This window comes from Mycena indigotica (assembly GCF_014461135.1).
Source record: "Mycena indigotica strain 171206Taipei chromosome Unknown Mind.scaff0012, whole genome shotgun sequence".
NCBI lineage: Eukaryota > Fungi > Basidiomycota > Agaricomycetes > Agaricales > Mycenaceae > Mycena > Mycena indigotica.
In genome coordinates this window covers 1212289-1234478 of record NW_023503011.1, presented here as the reverse complement: position 1 = coordinate 1234478, position 22190 = coordinate 1212289, and the positions used below count along the sequence as shown (strand labels likewise).

At 52.3% G+C, this 22190-nt stretch overlaps 5 protein-coding genes across 5 annotated transcripts; 3 read left to right on the top strand and 2 right to left on the bottom strand.

Annotated features, from left to right (window-relative positions):
- Positions 1-880: 880 nt before the first annotated feature.
- Positions 881-2519, bottom strand: MIND_01234600 (F-box domain-containing protein; the record flags this gene model as incomplete). The annotated part of the gene is made up of 3 exons (XM_037368841.1): positions 2421-2519; positions 1857-2377; positions 881-1793 (listed from the first exon to the last, which is right to left on the bottom strand). Exons 1-3 carry the CDS (start codon positions 2502-2504, stop codon positions 881-883), a joined length of 1518 nt encoding a protein of 505 aa, XP_037214809.1. The 5' UTR covers positions 2505-2519.
- Positions 2520-2867: 348 nt separating this feature from the next.
- Positions 2868-4905, bottom strand: MIND_01234500 (Phosphoglycerate mutase-like protein; the record flags this gene model as incomplete). The annotated part of the gene is made up of 8 exons (XM_037368840.1): positions 2868-3176; positions 3226-3299; positions 3353-3641; positions 3703-3979; positions 4029-4047; positions 4097-4185; positions 4239-4653; positions 4704-4905. The coding sequence occupies 8 exons, from the start codon at positions 4903-4905 to the stop codon at positions 2868-2870; spliced, it is 1674 nt and encodes a 557-aa protein (XP_037214808.1).
- A 959-nt stretch (positions 4906-5864) lies between these two features.
- MIND_01234400 (uncharacterized protein) lies at positions 5865-8292 on the top strand (the record flags this gene model as incomplete). Its single annotated transcript, XM_037368839.1, has 9 exons — positions 5865-6127; positions 6194-6454; positions 6501-6746; positions 6795-7046; positions 7092-7331; positions 7387-7629; positions 7676-7921; positions 7972-8157; positions 8211-8292. Exons 1-9 carry the CDS (start codon positions 5871-5873, stop codon positions 8290-8292), a joined length of 2013 nt encoding a protein of 670 aa, XP_037214807.1. The 5' UTR covers positions 5865-5870.
- A 1102-nt stretch (positions 8293-9394) lies between these two features.
- MIND_01234300 (uncharacterized protein) lies at positions 9395-10621 on the top strand (the record flags this gene model as incomplete). Its single annotated transcript, XM_037368838.1, has 4 exons — positions 9395-9626; positions 9679-9759; positions 9807-10517; positions 10563-10621. The coding sequence occupies 4 exons, from the start codon at positions 9395-9397 to the stop codon at positions 10619-10621; spliced, it is 1083 nt and encodes a 360-aa protein (XP_037214806.1).
- Positions 10622-11010: 389 nt separating this feature from the next.
- Positions 11011-16665, top strand: MIND_01234200 (uncharacterized protein; the record flags this gene model as incomplete). The annotated part of the gene is made up of 12 exons (XM_037368837.1): positions 11011-11138; positions 11183-11781; positions 11844-12532; positions 12583-13116; positions 13166-13666; positions 13714-14579; positions 14826-15021; positions 15070-15206; positions 15253-15496; positions 15546-16439; positions 16490-16549; positions 16609-16665. The coding sequence occupies 12 exons, from the start codon at positions 11011-11013 to the stop codon at positions 16663-16665; spliced, it is 4905 nt and encodes a 1634-aa protein (XP_037214805.1).
- Positions 16666-22190: the final 5525 nt, after the last annotated feature.

Sequence of the window (22190 nt, the reverse complement as noted above, 5' to 3'; positions counted from 1 at the left end):
TATTCATAATATTCTTAATATATTCAATATTTAATCAAGCATAATATAATTCTGGCCAGCACTAGGCTATGCCCCAGCTTCAAACATTGCTGCACAGCTTTTGAAGATTGAATGTGCTAATTTTATTTATGAGTTTATGAAATCTCAAGATCTATATGCCCTACATACTAATGTTACAGCCAAGAACAATATCACAAATAGCCTTAGATTAGACTTGTTTATGGTACTTGGTGCTCTAGTTTTACATAGTTTTACAGCTTTGTGTCCCAATTAGACTCTTTACAGCTTTTCTTCCTAAATTAGGGTTTCAACAGCAGTGAACCCAAAAGTGGAAATGTGGAGTAAATGAATTGCTAAAGCTGATGCCAAACATGTGCATACATTCACATGAAATAATGAAAAGTCCATGAAAATGGTCAGCTTTGAGTGGCTCTCCTGCACTAGAAAGTGGCCCAAATTACACAATCCAACTTGTATTTGACTCAGAAGTATCCCTTCATCAAATCAGATCAAGACTCCCATCAGGCCATCAGAAACTGACTCCAAAATTTTAGCCTTACGAAGACTGGAAATTACAGGTATTGCCATATACACAGTATATCATGGAATTTGGACACTGGTTTCTCAAAAATCCTTGAAAATAATAAAATAAGTGGTTTGCACACATGAAACAATGATATCGCATCCGGAGACTGTCAAGTTTATTCAAAATTTTTGCTACTAGCAAATAGTATTGTGAGGGCCGTTACCAGAGCCAAACATGCGACAGTTCTACGCCACGAGCTGAACCCAAGCAATTGGCTATATTTTTGCGCTAGTACCACAGCCCAGCCCATTTCTAGCTTCCGGGATTCGAAAGGTAAACGCGGACATGTTTGACCTATGCGAAGTAGCAGATGTGGAGGGCATTCGAAGTTGCGTACAGCACACCATTCGCATACGGCGCCGCATCGACTACACTTTCAATCTGGGGCAGCTGAAGCACCGGCTGTACACGGGTTAAGGAGCTAGTTCCTGCAGGGGCCGTCTCCGCAGGGGGCAGGACGCAGCACTGCGAGGCACGGCGGCGGCCGGACGAGGGTGCATACACAAGGCGGTGGCCAGAGTAGTAGAGCGCGACGGGCGGCAGAAGCCCGTGATGCATCAACTGGGGGGACGGAGTAGGGGCCAGCGGCTGGCGCGGGACAAGCGTTGGCGAGGCCGGATTAGTGAGGCTAAGCCGGAAAGCGTACATCTCGTAGGTCGGCTCGGCGGGGTTGCTGGCCCACGGGATACATGCCCAGATGCGGTAGGTGTGCTCTGCTATGGGACTACGAAGGACCCAGAGGTAGTTCATCGGCGCGGCGGTGGGGCGAGGAATGAACGGCATTGCAATCAATGCGCAGCTGGCCAGGAGGAGCTCGAAGAAGTAGTGTCTTGTACTGGATACTGATGAACGGCAGTCAAGGGAGGAGGTCCAGTGCGGCTCCAGGACAGACAGGGAGATCGCCCCGACGCGGGCCAACGCGCAGGCAGGGTTGAAAGAAACAGAGGTCTCGACGAAGACAGCGTGGTCTGTGTCGTCGAGCAGCGTTATAGAGAGGTTCGTGGCGGGATTTGCGTGAATGATACAGCTCTCGCGTGTCTGCCAGTTGGCAAACACGTGGCTGAACCCACGGCTGATGGAGAAACACACGAGTGGGCGACCTTGCGCGATGGAGATGCCGACGTAGGCGCGCGATTCAGGCAGCTGCACCGTCAGCACTGTGTCAGCGGCACCAGTTTTCAGGTCGAGCGCAACGATATCGGCCAGCCTGCAAACGATCAGCTTCCATCACAGTACTTACTTACTAGGAGCTCTGTGCAGCAACACTTACAGCACGCTTTTTGCATCATAAAAGCAAAAAACCACAACAGCTTTCCTCCCGCCTTCGACAACGCGAACGGCAAACGAACGCGCTCGATCTGCTGGCGTACTCGGCGCATGAGACCACACGAGTTCGTCGTCGTCGACGCTCCAACAGAAGACGGTATGCCGGCCCATAAAGAAGACGTGCGTCCCGCCCCCGCCAAGCAACGTCACGCTGCTCCAGTAGGGGAATTTGGGCGCGTCGGGGACCTCGGGGGTGAGCACCAACAGTCCGTTGGGCGGCATGTGCGCCTGTAAACCGGGCCCGATTCCGAGCGCAGTGACCGCCTTCCAAATCGCCCCACCGTCCCCTACTGCCGGCCCGCACAGTAGAGCTTGAACGCAGTCTAAGAGCTGCTTGGCGGATGCGCTCGCCAGATGTACGGCTTGTCGGCGGTCGAACCGGAGCATACCAGCGCCCACCAGCTTCTGTGTAAGGGCGTGCCACACTGGGCGGCTGACCGCCACGTTGCGCAGAGTGGAGTTAGTCTGAAAGATCTCAGCGAGGAGAGGCAAAGCTCGTTGCGGTTACCTCGGAAAGAGTCAGTGTCGATGCGACATCGAGCAGCGAAATGATCTCGATGAGGAGGTCTTCCGGTAGCATGTGGAGTGGCATCGTGGTTGTGGCAGGAGGCAAAATCAGCAGATTGTTGTCAGCACGTTACTTACAGTCACGCAGTTATCGGTTATCAGGTTATCATCAGCGTTTGTCACACTCCCATTTCTTTTGGAAAAATTTAGATATACTTGTGTTATCTTTTTCAAGTCGCTAGAGATAAGATGATATACTATTATACCTCATATGAACCATAATCTAGATTCTAGGCTACCGTTTGCGGGATTATTTTTTCTCGCCAACTTGGAGTATAGCTCTCACAGGCAAGGAGCATTGAAACCAACAAAGATCGGGTTAGGCATTGCAAAAAATATTTACGGGGAGGTGGAAGCTGGGACTACTATTCTACATGTGTTTGTTGTTTTACTGGGGAAATTGCCCGTTGACAATGGGATCCGGATCGGGAATCGAATAGTTAGCGAAGCAATCGAACTGGTAGTCCACCTCGCCGATGCGCTTCTGAAGCGCGCTGACAAACGTGTCGAGAGGACATGTCCCGTCAGAGTTGGGCTGGCAGCCCGCGAGTCCGGTCAACGGAAGGACAGCATCGTTGAGGATCATACGAATGTGTGTTGGCTTTGTGTTCGCACTGGGAGTGGCGGGGGCAGGACAGGTGAGGACCTGTGTGACGATATTCGACGCGAACGGCGCGACGTTGTTGACGATGTAGACCTATGGCGCAAATAAGCTGGGAATCCTAAAGATGTGGGACGAAACAGACATGGTTCGGCGGAATATGGTCCGTCGGTAATGGTCCCTCCGCAGCGAGCGCTGTGAAATTCATCGCCGTAAGAACTAGTATCAAAGTTCAGTTCGAAGAAGCAGCATGAACCCCGCAACACACGCACTTGCGGAAATGATTGTGTCGTGCGTAGCATCCACATAGATCGGTTGTCCAAAGGGAAACAGCGTTTCGTTAGTGGCGATTGAGGCATTTATTGACGTGTCGAACTTGGTTATCCGCGTTTGAGTAAGCCGGGAGAGAAGCTCTTGTGCGTAACCAATACCCTGCGCGCTCGTAGTCGGGTTTCCCGGCCCGAACGAATACCAAAATGCGAGATCGTTGCCATATGAGTAGCCAGTCCATTCATCGTCGGTGAAGAGAGGACAGAAGGTCGAATAACCGAGCGCCACTGTCTGTGGATACGGTGCTTTAATCAGCTCAGGCTGTTGTGATCAACATGAGAGATTGGCTGACCTCATAAGCGCAGAGCTGTTGCATTGCGAACAAGATGCTTGGTGTCAACGGCAACCCTTTGATGAACGGCTGCAGCCTTTTCACTGCTGGTGCAAGATACACGTTAGCCCATTTCAGCGCTTGTGTTGTGCCGAAGTTGGAGTGATCATTGATTCCATTGGTACAGTCGTAGTACGGTGAAAGCGTTGAATTGAATCCCAGCTGTTCGATCTGTATCAGTTGGTGGTAGTCTTGCTGATAGGTCTGGACGCCAAAGAAGCCGGCAGCGAAATGTAAACTACGTCTCATGAATTAAGGGTCGTTGTAGCGGAAAGAAAGAAACTCACGCGGAGTCCAGCATGCGGCCTTGAATGCTTCCTTAATCTATGAGTCTCGCTCAGAAGAGTTGACTTACCCTGCGACGTTGTCCTCCAGACGGGAAGTTTGGTGAATCCCTTCAGCAAGTCGCCATACTTGACACGGAACCCGACACCCAAGTCGAATCTAGCATAGAAAGGCGTGAGTCTTCCTGGTATACCCCGGAGATAGTGACGTACAGCTGCGACCGACCAAATGGCGTCAAAATCTCCGCACCCAGTTTATATTCCCATGTGGCGAGGAAGGAAAGTGGACCGGTGACGGTGAGGTTACCTGCCTGCGCAACGGCATGAAGTGCTGCGGCAAAGGCAGAGGGCGGTGCGCCGGTCGTCGGGTACCGTGCTCCATGGCGATGGACGAGGTGAACCTGGTCGAGTTGGCAACCCGCGGGTATCTTGGGTGAGGCATTGGCTAAACGTGCCGAGAGCCAAGCGGAGGAGAGGGATTGCCAGGGCGCGAGGTTGCCGAAGTGGTGTAAGACATCGAAGGGCGCTTTTGAGTTGGGGTTGGAAGTCGCAGGGTTGATCAGGGGGAAGACATTGGTGAATTTTGCGATGCTGGGAGCGGTCGCGATGGCTATAGCCTCGTCGCCCGCTAACGCGATGGTCAGTCTAGGTTGGAGGAACGATAAGGGTTCAACGTACTGGGCGTGGGTCCCGGAAAGCCGACTTGCTCACCATCCGGAAATGCAGGGTCTGGCACCGTTATCGTTTGTCCAGCCGGTGGAAACGCGAAGGTGGTCGTGGCGCCAGCGAAAGACGACACGGTGATGCCAGCGGGAGGAGACGTCGCATGAATGAGAGATGGGAGAACGAATGCCCAAGCGAGCAGGCTGTGGCTGCCCATGACTAGCTAGCTGAGGCAAAGCGGGTGGTCGTGTGCGTGGTGCGATTTTAAAAGGCGTTTCGTGCCGGCATCCGGTCCCTTAGAATCATCAACACCGGTGACCGAAGGTGCTTCTGGTTCGATGCCGTTGATGAATACACACGATGACGTCCGACATTCTGTCAGTGTAATTTAGTGGTGGTTCCAAATAGGAAGCCTAGGTGATATCCGCACCTTCCGAACGGCGGTGAACAGCGTCGGGTGTGTGGCTCAAAAGACAGGCTCCACGTCCGGCCCTGCGAGCAATTTTCCGAGTCCACACATCTCCTCATCCACTTATAAAAGTGTCAGGCCGATGAGCGACAGGGACGTGGCTACAATCTCTCCATCTGAATCATGATGAGCTGTAGGACGTGAGTGGAATTAAGACATACGTGGAGGCGCACATACGACGGCGGAAGTCCGCTGCCACCCTCATTAAACCAAAGGAAGAAGACGGGTTTCACTGCCAGAATCACTGGCGGAGAGGCGAAACCTGATAGCGCGTCAACGATGGTGCGACGGTGGGTTCGGGGAGGGGTACACCTGTTAATGCGGTCGAAACGGCGGGCACATCATCGGCCCACCGGAAGTGCAAAGCCCAGAGAGTCCTGGGGCGGCGATTGGGTGACGGTGGAGTGAAAAAAAGGAAGAGACTCGGATCAAATGTGACGTCACGTATCACGGGGTACATGATAGTACTGAATCCTGGATCAACGGCTCGTTTCTTTAAGATGGACACAATTCGCACTATCAATAGCGGACGATGACAGACGGACAAATACTCGCTGTAGAAACAGCACCGGCTGAACCTTGAGCGGTTCACCAGTGCCAGTGCTTATCTCATCAGAGGTCTAGATCTTCAGTCCGTGGATCACTGTCAACTACGCGACCGCACAGCTTCCGCTTTTGCTTCTCACCACGAAGAACGACGAGCGCAACGTTGCATGTCGTTCTTCAACCGGCGCTCAAAAGACTCGCACCAGGGATCCGAGAAGGACGATAACGGCCGTGAAGAGAAGGGTGGCAATGAAAAACAGCCAGCCAGTGGCTCAAGCTCTAAAGGGTCGTTCTTCGGTGCTGCAACTCGGGCGATCCGAGGCCGCTGGATAACCGAGCAGGCGCGGGACCTTCTCGCGGCGCACCAAAACCCCCTCGTCCCACTCACAGATACGACGACAGCAAAGTTCTGGGAATACTTCACGTGCGTCGCCTCTTACCTGTTGTTTTGCTGAGCTCTCATGGGCTGACTCGTAACTTCTGTGGACAGTGACGAATACGCCTCTGCCGACACGCGAAACTTAGTTGTTCTGCAATTCACTGCCCGCGCACAAGCGACAGAAGCCGAGGCACATATCATCGCCAGCTATGTTCGTGCGTACCCAACGGAGTTCGAGAAGCTGTTTGCATCACCGCTGCCGAAGACGAGGGCTTACATTGCCTTACTGCTGGGGTATCTGGCTGGTTGGCCCTCCTGTTCCGAGACCGCACTCGGGATGAAGCCCTGTGAGAGGCTTGTAGGGCTCTTCTGGTGCGTAAGACGGGGCATGTGTGAACAACAGTGACTCTATTCACAGTGACTCGGACAGAGAAGTCAGAGACTCTGCACTGTTTGCAATATTCAAACTTGCTGTCCATCCAGACGGCGCCCAGATGGCCGTTGGGGCGAACGTTCTACAGCACGCTCCAGCCTTCTTAAAGTCGCCGACGGTCAACGAGCGACTGAAGATGCTACATATAATAGCAAACATCGGCAAGCACGAGAGGACTGCCGCTGGTGTTCTTACCCTGGGATTACACAAAACGCTCGTATCACTTTCAAGGTACGGGCAGCGATGCATTTTGGTAACGAGAAGCTGACTGGCATTGAGTGATGCAAACCTTGAAATCCAACGCGACGCGCTTCTTGGTATTGTGCAATTGAGTCAATTCCCAGCCGGAGCACAAGCACTCATTGAAACTACCATCCTGGACCGCATGAGTCTCCTCACCTCTCCGGAGGCTATCATTCGCGCGCATGCCTGCCACCTTCTCGGTCGGCTCTGCATCCACCCGACAGTACCCGCCGCTTCCTCTTCCGTTGCTTCTATAAATCTGCAAGAACAACTTGTCTCGCTTGTGAGGTGTGCAACGTCATTCTTCCCCTCCTTCTTCTAAGAGAAACGTAGCGACTCTGATGAGAACGTGTCCCGACTAAGCTTCTACGCTCTTTCGAAGCTCAGTAAACTCGCACCTGGTCCGGTCGCCAGGGCCGGGGCTACTCAGTTTGCGATATCGAACCTGTCTTCGACGCGAGTCGCGACAGTTCAAGCTGCTTTCGAGATTCTGACCAATTTATCGCGAGATGAGGCAAGCATGCCGCTTGTGCTCGCCGCCAACGCATGTGGAGCGTTGGTCGGGTTGTTGGAGTGAGTCGGTTTACTTCCGTTCTTCATTATCTACGGCTTAAATGAAACTACATAGGAACGACAAGCTGCGTCATAATGCTCTCGTCGTGCTCCTGCAACACGTTAAATGGCCTGACGGTGCCGAGCTGGCAGTGCAAGCGGGGATTTTAAATCATCTTACTGGTCTGATGCAGCCCCAAAACGATGCAACAATTAAGCAACAAGCTTTCCAAATCGTGGAACAAATCGCTAAGGTACCCGTTGTAATCAGTGCCCTCCTGGCGAGCAATCCATGTCCATCATTAGCTCTCCATCTCAGGTGTGCCATGCAGCATTTAACATCTGATTTCTAAGCTATGTCGCAGTGACACCAACACAGCTCTCCAAATGACCGCCCTCTACGCACTAGCTACATTATCATCGACATCTGCTGGTGCCCAAGCGGTCCTCGAAGCAGATACCCTTGCAGCCATTCCGCTGCTTCTCCATTCACCGCTGACAAGGGTGCGACAGCATGCGTGTCTGGTCTTGACCCAGCTCGCGAAGGACTCGGAAACATGGCTTGCAGTTTTCAGCATTGATCCATGCACACGCTTGATCGAGCTTGTTTCGTGAATATTCTTCATTCTCTTTAACAATCCTGCTAACACTAATACATCAGTGACTCGAGTATTGTCGTCGTGCAAGCGGCTGTCCTCGCCCTTACTGCACTTAGCCTCTGGCCTGAGGGCCGCGAAGCAATCGCGGCTGCGAACATGGCCAGACGCAGTGCGACGCAAGAGGATGGAGGGATAACCCTCCTCTGGAGCGCGGACGGGACTTTGGTGTGTTCGATGAATATTGACGTGTGCGTTTCTTTTTCGACCCACTTCCAGGCACGGCGCTAACATATATTGCTAGTCCGGCAACAGAAGCGACGCCGGCTCTGAGCCTTCCCTTTCCTTTCCGTGTCATCCGCGTCTTCCCCTCCCCCTGCTCCTGACGGCACGCCTCATAGCGTCGCATCGTCAAAATTGATGAGTGTGGTGACATTACTCCGCAAGCCGGGCCTTTCAGATATCGCCGGGGTGCTACTGAGACGTGTATTCGTTCTCCTCCTGCCGATGCCTTGGTTCACGGACGATTCCGAATCTGCAAACGGCCTAGAGTTTGCGGTGCATTCCCGTTATCGGACTCTCGTCAGGTACGTCTGGGTATCCGTAAGCCAATCCCTCACCGACAAGCTCACTTTGTAGGGTTTTGTTCCTCGCCGTTACATTCCCTGAAGACAGCAATGCAACTGAGGCAGAACCGAAGGAAGGCGACAAAGCGTTGAACGCGGAAGACACGCTTCTGGAGCACCTGCGAAACCTCATCATCGACCAAGCTCAGGCGCCCATGATTGATGAAGATGTCGCATTCGTTCTAACGTGGTTACTGGTGCAAATTTCGCGGAGGACCCACCATGTCCCCGGGGTACGCGAATCGGCCGCAGCACTGCCGCAGCAGCCGCTGCAGCGGCACTTTGCACAGCCACGGTGAGCGGCAACTCAGGTAGGCGGTTCATACACATTAAATCCTTATACTTGTCTACATTTTGAATAAAATGATTCAATCTACACTTGTCTGAACAGCTAGAATGGAGTAAAGTTGTATTTGAACATGGCAAAAATGCCTCATCAAACGTGGTACAAACAATGGTAAACAGCCGCTGACGGCTCTGACGCGGCCCCAGCGGCACTTTGCAGCGGTAGATGCTGAGTGACGCATGCCGCTGCCGCTGCTGACATAAGATTTGCAGCGGTAGTGCAGCGGCAGTCAAGCAGCAGTGCAGCGCCGCGGCAGCGGTCGTGCTGCGGCACTGCTGCGGCAGTGGTGCGGCGCCCAGCAGAACTGTCACAGTGCCGCTACAGTGCCGCTACACACCTTCTGTACCTCAGACTTGAGTCTGCGACGGCATATTACGCAAGGGTCACCTGACAACACAGCCACACACACCTCTTGACTCCGACTTCCATCTACATCTGGACACACGATGGAAAACACTGTGCTTTGGCTTCTCGGTGGCTCAAATTTGGTCCTCCTACTGATTCTGGGGCTTTACCATGCCGCAGACATCCTCTCCGCGGCAACCACACTTCTCGCTCAGCTCACGACACATATTTATGCAACAACTCTTGTGGTCTATGGATTCATTATCCTGGGCCTTGTCCTTGTGGTCTGGAAGCTCTCGGAATCTGTCGATGAGCTCGACCACACTGTTTTGGAGCTGGAACAACGCACAGCGCAGCGGCGTTCCCTCTCACCGCGCGCGAATTCCTGTCTTTGACGAGAACGGTATGTGGCGTGCATGCGTTTGCCAGACTGCTGACTCAATGCCTGTGGCTAGACAAGCTCGTTGCCTATGTTCGCTCCAAATCCCAGATACAAGACCATGCAGCGGCAACTCGTACAAGTCCGACACAGCATGGTGAGTGAAGATCACAAGGCCGCCGAATTGTGCTGATAACATAAAAGCTCCCAGTCGCACTGGCACTACTCCGACGCTTCATCCGACCGCGGGAACAGCTCCTCGGCAGCCATCTTATATTACGCTGGAGGCCGCCTTATGGGATGGCTGGCCAGACGGCCATGTTGCGTACAACATTCCTGCCTCGCAAATGTACGAGGTGGGCGTGTTTTGGAGCCTGGAGGCTATCAAAGGCCCTCGTGGTGGCAGCCTGGACGCCGAGACGGTGGACAAAGGGCGTATCTTCCGCGGGAAATGTTACGGAGCTATTACTTGCTCTGCACCCGACTGCCGTTACGCCGTTCTGATTGCCCCGGAGCAGACGCTTAAAGCCATCGCCGTCCAGCTACTCCAATTCTGTCGCTGCGGCCAGTCGCTCGAGCGGCTCCGATGCGGCATTGAATGCACCCGCACCGCCTTTCGAAGCGGCAGCCTCATCACTCACCATGGCAAGCATCTCCATGGACGCTACACACATCGCCTCCCAGCAACGACGGCATCGACGAACGCCAGAGGTACAATGCACCTGGTGGAGCTTGGTCCAGGCGACACATTCCCCTTGATCCCAAAGCCTCGTGCCCGGAGTCAGGCTCAGCAACGCCCCAGCAAGTTATTCCTGGCTGACACGCCGGATCGTGATGATGAAAGCGAGGTAGAAGATATGGATATTGGAATGGAGAAGCGGGGTATGGGGGAACAAGGGGTAAATACGGAAGACGGTGAGTTATTGTCTTCGTACTGGTTGATTCGACTCATTGCTCTAGATATGAGCGAAGCTGAGCGCCAGGAGATGCTGGCTGACCCAACAGCAGATGAAGACTGAATGTAACCATGTAGTTTCAGAATATAGGGTCCGCCGTTGCCACATAACCGATGCAAGACAACGCCCCTTTCAACTTTTGACTCTGACTACCACCAGCACAGTTCCATGAGACTCTTCGCAAGTTTTCTGTTCTAACGGTTCAGTTGTACTGACTCTTCAAATAGAGTGACATTGGCGGTTTTATCCAGAAGGTGTTGACCAGCCAACCGCGAAAGCGTCCGCGCCAACCGCACCGTCATTCGGACGACGACAGCTCTTCGGCATCAGAATCGGACCATGGCGTTCCCACCAGTAGGTTTTTGCGTCAACATACATATTTGCTGTGGATTGAATGTGTACAGTTGACGAAGGCGATTTAGCACCTGGCGCACAGCCAATTCTCGACGAATATGGGCAAGTGCAAGCCTATCGCTTCGGTGCTCTGGAGCCTCGTCCTAGCGGCAGACGTCGTACGTCGCGCTCTGCAAGCCCACCCGTTAGCGGCAGACGTCGTACGTCGCGCTCTGCAAGCCCACCTGTGCGTCGTAAACGAGATGAAGACGTTACTACCCGATCGCGCAGCCCATATCGAACTCGTCCCGGCAGTGAGCGCCGCCGCTCTCGCTCTGCAAGCCCAGCTCGCCGTTACGAAAAGGCTGAGGAGATAGCGCGATTGCGCAGTCCTCACCGCTCCCGCTCGACCATTCCCAATCGCCATCATGAACACGCGGACATGACGGTGCGCTCAAGCCGAGCTGGCACTCGCAGGAGCAGCACACAACGCGGCGCCGGGTCTACAAGTCCAGCTCGCCGTCGCGACCCTGGCGAAGAGACAGCCCGGTCTCATAACCCTAGGAGCCGCTCGTCAGCAAATAGCCGTCCTGCCGCCAGATCCCAGATGTCCAAAGCGGCACGTTTGGATGCGCTAGTGAAGGAAAACCAGTGGGACTTTTGGCCCGAGGGCAATTGGGCTGCCGATTATCCCTTGGAGATGGCGACAGAATTCTTCTTCGCCACGAACTGGGCCTTTGAGGGGATAGGCGGCGCAAGGTCCAATGGCGATTCGAATGCCGAGTTTTACGCTGATGGGCGAGTCACACGTCGGAAATGCTTGGGGTACATGGCCTGCGAAAATCCCAACTGCCACATTATCATCCGACCGATGTCCAAAAACCAGCTCCGTGAGCGACAAAAGAACACGCCCTGTGCTTGTGGTGCTAAAGTGATTCAACACGAGTGCAAGGCAATATCACAGTATTGGATTTATCGACATGGCGCGCGCGGTACGAGAACACGGAGCACGGCCACATCAGACCCTTCAACGAGAGTCATTTGACGCCGGCGCAAAGTGTCGCTTTGGCGACAACAGTCCGTGAGAATCCAAAAGTCGGCCCCTCACAACTCCTTGCTGGCCGTGCAGCTGTCGGTGGCCCTGGTGTATCTATTGCAGAGCTGAATCCTCTTCTCCTCAATCCGCGTCGTGTCGCATACGAGCGAGATAAGGTACTCGGGAAGATCGGCAAAAAGGCACAAGGCGCAAACTTCAGACAAGATATTGACAAATTCATCTCCGAACTTAGTCCTGACTGGACGTGCGTTGTTCATGATGAGGACAACATCCAGCTCGTCGTTCTTCAATCACAGTTCATGCGCCAACTGTCCATCAAGGATCGTATCGAGGAAGAGGCTGTCAATGGCATTGTATCCGATGCGGCTCACAACTATTTTCGAAGGAAGAACCATTATCTCTTCGTCAGCTCCGTTTTCGAACCCGAGCATCTCAAATGCTGGGTTCCTATTGTCATGTCATATTCGAACGGTGTCTCTGCGGCGCATTACAAGCCTCACTTCCTACAAGTTTATGAGGGGCTTCGAGTTGAGTACAAACAGCTTCCGACTCCAAGACCTTCATTTGATAAGCTTTCGGCTAACGTATGACGATTTCAAAAAGCACTTTTGAACCCCTCACTAATTCTTCCCAGGTCGTTGACTTCAGCGATGCGCAGCGACTTGGTCTGGAGAATGCTTTTGTTCAGTCCAACCTCGATCTTCCCGACAATCTCCGTTCGGAAGATGAACTCAGGCGTGTTGCGAAGGGCCTTGTTAAGGGCTGTGAGCGGCATTTTCGTGAGCAGGTCGAGCGTGTAAGCAAGATCAGCCATGTTATTTCGACAACACAGCGCCAAACCTTTCGCAACCGCGTCATTTCCTTGCTCAACTGTCAGTCCACTTCCGAGTTCGAGTCCAACGCTGCTGGAATTGTCAAGGACTTCCCGCTGGTGGAGCCATGGATGTCGTGGTGGCTTCGTCCTCAACACAGAGCAATGTTATTTCGCTCAGAGCTGGTGATGGACGCTGAGCTCTTCTACTCGTTGCCGGCGACAACCAACGCTGAGGAAGCAATGCATCATCGGCTCTATCAGATGGTGAATCGTGACAATTCATTGTTTGAAGGACTCCGCGGCTTGGTTGCTGTCGGAAAGCTACTCAATGATCAATTTGTCTACGCCAAAGGTGTGAATCGCTTATTACCTGACTTGACGAATATCTCACCACATCTCTCAGGAGGCGGGAAAATCTTTTACGGATCCGACCCTCGCCGTTGGAAAGCGACAAGTGAGATCCATGGCCGCACACATTATTCACGGGGCCATACATCCACCGCAGCAGAACGCGCTGACTCGCGGCCACCTGATCGCGCCGCTGATCTTGTGCCAAATGCACGCAAAAAGCCGCAAAGTTACGAAGAAGCCCCCTTCTGCTCCTGTCTACCAACAGTCGTATCCTTGGTACAACAACTCTTGCTGGCTAGACTCCTCACTTACCGCCCTGTACGCCGTTGGCAGCCGTGATCCGGCATCATTTGAACGGATATTGGGCGCGCTTTGCGCCAATCAGCCGCTTAATTGGGTCTATCGTATTATTTGCCGCCATACAGACGAGTTGTTGGGCGCCACAGCTGATGCATCACTCTTGGGGCGCTTGCGTAATGAAGTGCGGCAGTTGATGGTCAAATCGCCGATTGTTCGCGGACTGAAATCTGAAGATCAGACCTACGCAGTTTTTGTACATTCTCAAAAAAAATTATGTCACTGCTGCTGACGTTCACACAGGGATGGCTTTCGGAAGCAAGCGCCTACAAGGAGGTGCTCAAAGTGCAGCAAGCAGATCCCGCTGTGCTTCGACGTGCAGTACGCATGTTCCGACCACAGGCAATCTATGTTCGCCGGTGTTATGGGGACCCAGATGTCTCTGACCATGCGGAACCACACTGGCAGCTCGATCAACTTCAATGGATAGACACAATTCAGCTCCCTATCAACAACTTCACGGACTTCAAAGGAAAAGTCAACAATTGGTTCTTACAACAGTTTCTCAACGCTGATTCTGGAAGCTCATCCTCCTGCTGGCGGCAAATCGACGGGAAATACTGTTGCGATGGTGCGGCTGTGTTCTACTCATACATTGTTTCCCTTCCTATCGTCCTCGTCCTCGAGTTTGTCGAGCCGCAAGTCTATGACTGGGACATTCCGGCTCAGATGTTGCCTCTCGATGACGAGTTTGAAGCAGCAGGTATCAAGTATGAGCTTGTTGCTCATGTCTATGGCGGCAGCAATCACTTCATTACCCGGTATGTACTCCCAGACGGCAGAGTCTTCGACTATGATGGTATGGCAAATGGTGGCAGGGCAATACACAACACAACAGCATCATTCGAGAGGCTGATGACCGGCCGTCTTTCGAAGTTGCCAATTCCGCCACCCTACCAGATGTCCACCGCCATATATCGCCTTGTTGGTGGCGAGCCAGCGCAGCAGCGATTCCAGGCAGAGCGTATCAAGAACGCTCCGTTTGGCCTGCAATTCCATCGTCTCTCGGATGGACGCACACTTAGCCATGCGGAGCTCCAGCGGCCAGAGGCTACACGTCTGGAGAACCGACCATGGACGCAAGGGAGGAGCGCAACACGATATACCGAGTATGTGGATCACGCAGTTGATCCAAGCTTTCCCAAGACCCCACCACGAAAGCGGCGTCCATCGCAGCCACGACAGCAGCCGCTGCCTACGAAGCCCACACAGCTGCAGCAGCCACGACCACAAGGACGGCCACAGCGAGCGCCGCCAAAATCAGCACAACAACAGCCGCAGCCGCAGCCGCAGCCACAGCCACGGCCACTGCCACGGCCCACACTACGGAAGCGCCAACTCCGAGTCGAAAGCAGCCTGGAGCCTGAGTCTGAGGATATGACATCGTCGAGCTTGAGTCCAGCTCCAGCTTCCCCAGCGCCAGATGACAGAATGGAGACTGCGGATACCAATGGGCCGCAACTTGCCGATCTGTCAGCTATTATCGAGAATGCAGTAAACTCGAAACCAGCAAATGCCGAACCTTACGACCTGGGCCCGTATCGGCCTGTGGTGTGTATCTGCGGAGAGACGATGGAAGGATTTGACAGTGGGCAACAGCGTCTGCTCCAGTGCGGTGATTGCAGAAACTGGACGCACTGGCGCTGCCTACCTGCAGGTGTTGACTGGGAGCGATCCGAAAATAGGTTCCGCTGTCTTCCATGTGTCACGAAATCGGTCGAGCGTACATCACTACGGTGAGTGGCTGTCATGGGGACTCGAATTTTATACTCACTTTGTCAGTCTCGGAGATGTACAGCTGCAACCACTCAAATTGACACATCGGAACGTTGTTCTCTGGGCCCCCGCTGAGCTAATCAACATCAACCTACATCGTCATGACCGCGAATATCAATGGCGTTGGCTGGAAGATATTGTCTGGTCAGACGGAGAGCGCCCGACAGACCCGCTTCACCACAGTGCGGAGTGGCCTGATTCACTTGGGGTGTTAGATAGTGCCGAAGGCCAAGAAAACAAGTTGTGTATGGTGCGTTGACTCTGTTGCACGGCCTAATAGTACCAGACATTCATTTCAGATGCGCGCGCCACTGGCTTTCAATACCGAAGTCGATGAAGGTGATGGCATCAATTCAGCGCTGACGCTCGCGTGTGTGATTTCGCTCTCTCAAATCATCCAATTCCTTGCAGAGGGAACACACCCCATCATACGCGAATTTGATGCTGACAATCAAGGTGTCAAACCGGGGGTTTTTATTGACGACAATTGGCTAACAAAGCGTTCCCTGCTTTCCTCCGAGTTCCCTGGTCTTGACCCAGGCCTTTGGGCTACTTTGGGAGAGCCACTTCGCTTGCTGACGTATCACTTTCGTCAAGGTGAGATTGACGGTGCCGAAGGACGAGCCGCAACAATTGCAGCCGCCTTCTGGATCACTTTGGCAATACAGCAGAATCTCAATGAACCATGGGATCTCGGCGCAAGCACTTATCTTGATATACAGGCTGGCCTGTTGGTCGAAACGCCCACAATTTCGCTCACGCGGAAAGCCATCAAAGCTATGCAGATGGCTGCAACCGGTACAACTCACCTAGTCAACTCATACCTGCGTTGGACTTCACCCCACTCGGTCGTCTTCTATGAGCGTGCTCAGGCTACTGTACCTGAGCAAACTCAAATTCAAGCTCTTCGGTTATTCATTCCACTTCGCTATCAAGGGCGTCCAATTTCCTATTCGGCGGACCTTCCCGATGTCGAAGCTCGACCTATCCCAAAGCAGAGAAAGCAAGTCCGCTTTGCAGTCGATGACCCTGTGATGCCAAATATCCCCCCCAAACGAGCAGCGGAGGATGCTCTTGATGGTTCTGCTTCACGAGCGAAGCGCAGTCGGCATGCAGTCGGTGTACAGTCCACAGATGTCCAAATCCCTGGACGTCGGGTACAAAGTAGGCACTCGAGTTGGTTTGTGCCCAAGGTATGTATTTCTTGTGTCCTTCTTTTTACTAGCCACTTAGTCCAGAGCAGGGACACCAACTTCCAGATGGTATGAGCTGGGACGACGATTATCAGGTTGCATATGAACGGGTATGTTGAGTTAATCCCTAATACTGTTCATAGGCTCACTTTTTTTTTTTTTTTCACAGAGATCTCTGTTGCTTGCATATGGTATCATTGATGATGATGAGATATTTGATGATTGAAACATTTATATATTCACATTTCGTACCTGGAGATGAATCTGCCTTGGAAATATCCTGCCTGGTCATCTGTCTGCAAAACTGTCATTGCTATCATGAGCTTTATAATTCCAAAGCCTGGATATATTATTAAGACTTGTACCTTGGTAAGAGCATGTGTGAGAGAGCAAAGTATACATGGTATGGCTCACATTGGATCCAACTCTTTCCTGTAGATCTATAGAAACCAATTTACCAAAAAAGGAAATTTATGATATATGCCTGCTATTGAGATGTGCATGGCTATCTAAGGTTTGATGAGAGCCTAGGAGTCTTGTACACCTAACTTTCATCTCCTACAACATAGACTTCAACAACTTAAACCACTATAACCTGGTAGAAATATTATCTTAAATGTCTTGGATATTCAATACTAGAAAATCTCTGTGGTGGACATAATATTAAGACTTGGCCTTATGGTATACTATCCATTGGGCATATTTCTATATATAACTTGTTGCATATCACATCTATGAGATTTCCTCCCTCCTCTCTATGTCAGATGATGAGCTGATCCAAAAAGGAAATTATGTTACTTCTGTGCCCAGTGTTAGAATTTGCTGAAATTGGGTGAGTAAGTCTAAAGCTACCTCTCTTACCTCACTGGGCTCCCAGGAGGAGTTAGGTCTGGGCTCTTGAAATGTTATTCAAAATTTTCCTTTTTGGGTAGAGTGTACATCCTAGTAACTGCAGTGACTTGGCCACTCAGCAGGCTGAATGGGAGTGGAAACACCCCCCCCTCTTGTCTCACTGAGGAGTTGAGTCTATATAGGTCAAAAATATTGCCAAGAATTTTCTTTTCAAGTTGTGACCATGTATGCTAGATCTACACTAGGTCCTGAAACCATGGCTAACCAGCATTCCCTTGTGAAACATAATTCTAAATAAGCAGCAGTGTAGCGGCATCTCACGAGAAGTGCAGCAGTGCTGCAGCACTAATGCGGCACTGTAGCGGTACTGCAGCGGTAGTGACGCGGCACTGCAGCGGTACTGCTGCGGCACTGCTGCGGCACTGCTGCGGCACTGCAGCGGCTGCAGCGGCCAATTAGTGTAGCCCCCATGTCCCCGATGGAGTAGCGCCAGATCTTTTGGCGAATTTTAGTTGAACCTTTATCGTTAGTTAGTTCCGACTTATTTCAGTTTTATTTTTAGACAGGCGGTCGTATTATACCCGATTCCGACGGAACGATTCATGGGCCCACAGTTTCGGACCATCAACCCAAGTTCGGGGGAGTCGGGTGTAGTCAGTTGATGACGGTAGTGGTCGATCTACCGCATCAGGAACTGTACCAATAAGACGCTGGCCACCATCACCTGGCTATACACAGGTCGCTGAAATGGGGGCAGATTGCCGCAAATCGCGATAATTCGCGATCGCACTTGTTTATTGAAATTTCTCGGATCAGAAGACTAGTTATGTTGTCATCACAGCATCCGGCTTCCGAGCTTCGATCGTGCGTTTCAGCCTAACAGTGGCGCCGTCTAATCCCCCACACTTGACTTGACGCTGACAGTGACCGTCGCGTCTCCCTCTCTCTTTCCACCGACGCAGATTCGTTTCCTTCTCACTTGCTTGCAAGTCTTGCTTCCTGGTCGCAGCGCAACCTTGAATCATGTCCCACTGTGATGACTTCGATACCCTCATCTTCGATTCACCGCGAATCCTTTCGAGTACGCTCCGGTATGCCGACGACAGGGAGGTCGCATACACTATCAACACCACACCTTCTTCCGCAAGCAGGCGCTCGGAAGCAAAAGCAAACGACATCGCTGCTGCAGTATACGGGCGGAGGGTCAGGCGCGGAGCAAGTGCAGGTGGCCGCTATTGACTGGCGTGGGAAGGCGTTTGAGGTTGGCGTGGGCGGCGCCGGCGAGCGCAGACAAGTCGCCGAGCTCCACACGCGACGAGGGGCCTTTTCTTCGTCCGTCGTCCTGTGTCTCTTGCACCACTTAGGTCTGACTCTTGGTTGCAGGTCGCGCTATTGGAGCTGGTTCGACCAAGAAGAATACAAAGTCAAGTACTCCGCCGAAGTTGAGAACACATGGACGCTATTCAGCTACACTGGCGAAGTCCTCGCAACTCTTACATCCCGGATCCAACGGCTCCTCGGACCGAGCTCCCTCCCGGTTCTCCGCGTAGCTTCGAGCATCAACGACGAGGATGAGCGGAGGTTTATTATCCTGGTGCTACTGTACTCTGAGACAAAACGGCTTGAGAGTATCAAAGAGGTGCGTTAACGCATCCACATGTGCCATAGAATACTGACGGCTTTCAATAGCGACCTGCCAGTATCGTTACTGACCTACTTCACTTCCATTCATAAGTTGAAATTCCCTGTGATGGCAAGCACACACACAATCTTTCTTTGTTTATTATTGTTTTATCCCTTGCCAGCTGCAGATGTATAATGTGTATAATCAATTTGAGCTATAGGGATCCATAGCATCTACATTTTACACAAGTAAGCCAGGAATATGCTGCGCTAAAACACCCTCCTGATCTTGATTACCTGAAAATTTACTTCGCCAGTGTGCTGCGCTACTTATCAGAAATGTTTCATACATTGAGCACCAGATCTCGGTATTTCTGTATGTTTATAGCGGTATAACTATGCAAATGAGAAAAATAGCCTTATTGGACCAACCATAAGATAAGGATATATCATTACTTTGAAAATAAGGGTTATTTTCAATGACCCTTGTCATCTTAACTATAACACTGACCTTCAAAAAGGAAGCAACACCTAAGCAAAACAAGCCTGAGCGCAGACGGCACCGTTGGCACAAATGAGGGGGAAACAAATAGAAAACAAATTCAAGCCGGGGTTAATTGCAAAGTTAGAATGTAAGTGCGAATACAAGTGGGAGTAGCGCCAAAGCTGATTTGTCGTAGTCTTCATTCGCAATCTGCCTAGGTTGATTTTGCGAAAATGCGACCCAAAGGCGCATACAGAGATGGTCCAAGCATATGCGAGATTGGTGGCGAAAGCAGGTAAGTTGACGTCGTTATGGGTTTCCCAAAGACGGTCGCTGAATGAGTTCAGATGAAGTTCAAACGGGAACAGTGGCTTCAAGTGTTGACCTGGTTCCATCCCCACTGGTGGGCACCAGCCACTGTGGTCGAAGAAGGGCCTGAAATTCAGGTACACAGGTCCTGAAAAGCAGGATCCAGGTACTTTTGGCCTGGAATAAATTTCAGGTGGTCTGTATTTCATGTGGACAATTCAGGTATGTTAGAATTGGGTGTTAGGGCACATGAAATTCAGGTTATTTCCACATGACAGAAATTACATGAAATTTCAGAGACAAGAAGTAAGTAAATGCATATCTAATCAACATCTTCTGAAATGCAGTGGTATTTTTTGCCCTGAAAATTGGCCCCCTGAATTTCAGGTAAATCACCTGTTTTCCAGGCAAGTTCTACATGCATTCCAAGGGAATCTTGCCTGAAATTCCAACATGAATTTCAGGCCCTTCTTTGACCACAGTGAGCGATGCGTCAACTTCACACGAAAATAATACGGTGCCCACTGCAATAGTGTCAGCCTTGCCCGCGACCACTCGAGATGCAGCGCCCACCCCTGAAACTCCCGCAACAGTGACTCCGCAAGATGTCGCACCAGCACCAACAGCGACTTCACAAGATGTCGCGCCGACAGTGACGAGATGTCTTGCTGACAGCAACTGCAACTGCGACGACAGCTATTACACAGGTGGCTGTTGCTGCTGGTGCCGAAGGGTCTTCGGTTGAAAGCATGGGAGGCGAGGGAATGAGCGACGAGCTTCCGACATGGAGAGGATCCGATATAGCTTTGGCAACAGTGAAGCAGAAGCGAGAAGAAACCCAGCAGAAAGGAAGGAAGGGGAGGAAGGATGTCAATGAAAGTGACAAGTCGGATAGTGACTCGGGAGAGTCATTGTTGGGGGATGAGTGTGGAGAGGGTGGAGAAGCTGTTGCCCAAGTGTTGAAAACCAAGCCCACCAAGAAGCGGGCAAAAACCACTGAAAAGCCAGCCAATGGCCAGTCGAAGGCCAAGGTCAAAGGCAAGCCCTTAAATGTTGCGACCAACCCCAGCAAATGGGCTAATCCGGCCCTTGCTTCACTGCAACTGCAATTCAAAGAGGAGAACTGGAAGGAAGTCCTCCAGAAGTGGATGAAGCTTGAGGAGCTTTCTGGCTTTCTGCATTCCGTGAGTCTTTGGATCTGACATCGAAAAACGATGGGTTACAATGCACATCACATAGATTGAGTCGTTTTCGGCCTAAGAACGCCCAGTACAGATTGGAGTGTGGGTGGGCGTTGGCCGTCAAGCCAATTTCGAACCTGGCATTTCGAATGTGGCGAGATTTGCAGCCCAATGGCAAGAATGGTGGACAGCTCTAAATCCAGAGTGGTGTCGTCGAAGTACTGGAAAAGCCACGCGATTGGTTGAGGAGGATTGTAAGGGCAACCCCGGAGGCCTGAGATCAAGGTCCTAGCAGGGGAGGATCTAAAGCGTGAACATTGGTAAGCGAATACAAATGAAGCTGACCTAGCAGGGGAGGATCCAAAGAGAAGAAACTCTGAGGGTCCACCTGCTAGGGAGCTGACTATATACTGCTTGTCCGTAGCTGCCGCTGTTGGGCACAGAAGGCTTGGGCGGCGTCGCAGGCGAGGTCCCAGGGCGACCGTCGGGAGGGCGTTGACGGATCGGTGATTGTGCGGGCGAGATGGAGGGCCGGACCGGAGTTGGAACCGGAATCGGACCGGAATCGGGGGCGTCTCCGGGCCGAAAGGGAGGTTCCCCTGACATCACCCCCCCCCTTTGAATGCGGCGTCTCGACGCATAGACCGGAACGGAATCGAGTCGAAGGTCGCGGAGGCGATGTGTCGTGGCTTGCCGGGGTACTTACGATAGAACTCCGCAATTTTCTCCGGGGCAAAGACGCGGTCGAAGCGGACCCATTGGTCGTGCGATGCGTCGTAGCCTTTCCATCTGACGAAGTAGTTCAGCCGTTTATACCTTACCCTTGCGTCCAGGATTTCCTCTACTTCCCACTCCGGGACTCCGTCCTCGAGGTCCGGAGGGGGCTGGTCGTAGCCGGGGCGTCCGTCGAAGGGGTCGTCCTGGGCGAGCTCGAGCTTGACAACGGGGAAGACCGGGTGGAGCTTCGAGTAGCGCGGAGGGAGGTCGAGCTTGTAGGCACCTTTGCTGATCTCCGCGACTATCTTGAACGGTCCGAGGCGGCGGTGGGAGAACTTCTCCGAGGGGCGAGTCGTCCTGATGTCAGAGGCATCCAGCCAAACACGGTCGCCAACCTTAAACTCCGGAGACGGAGTGCGTCTCCGGTCGTAGTAGCACTTGTATTCCTCCTTGGCCTTAGTGAGCGCGGCCTTGGCTTCGGCGACCCCAGTGGCGATTCGGTCGCGGAACTCGTTCACCGACTCCATAGCGGAGCGGACTCCGGGTTCGAAGCCCATGCGCGGGAGCCGTCCCGTGTCTGTCATG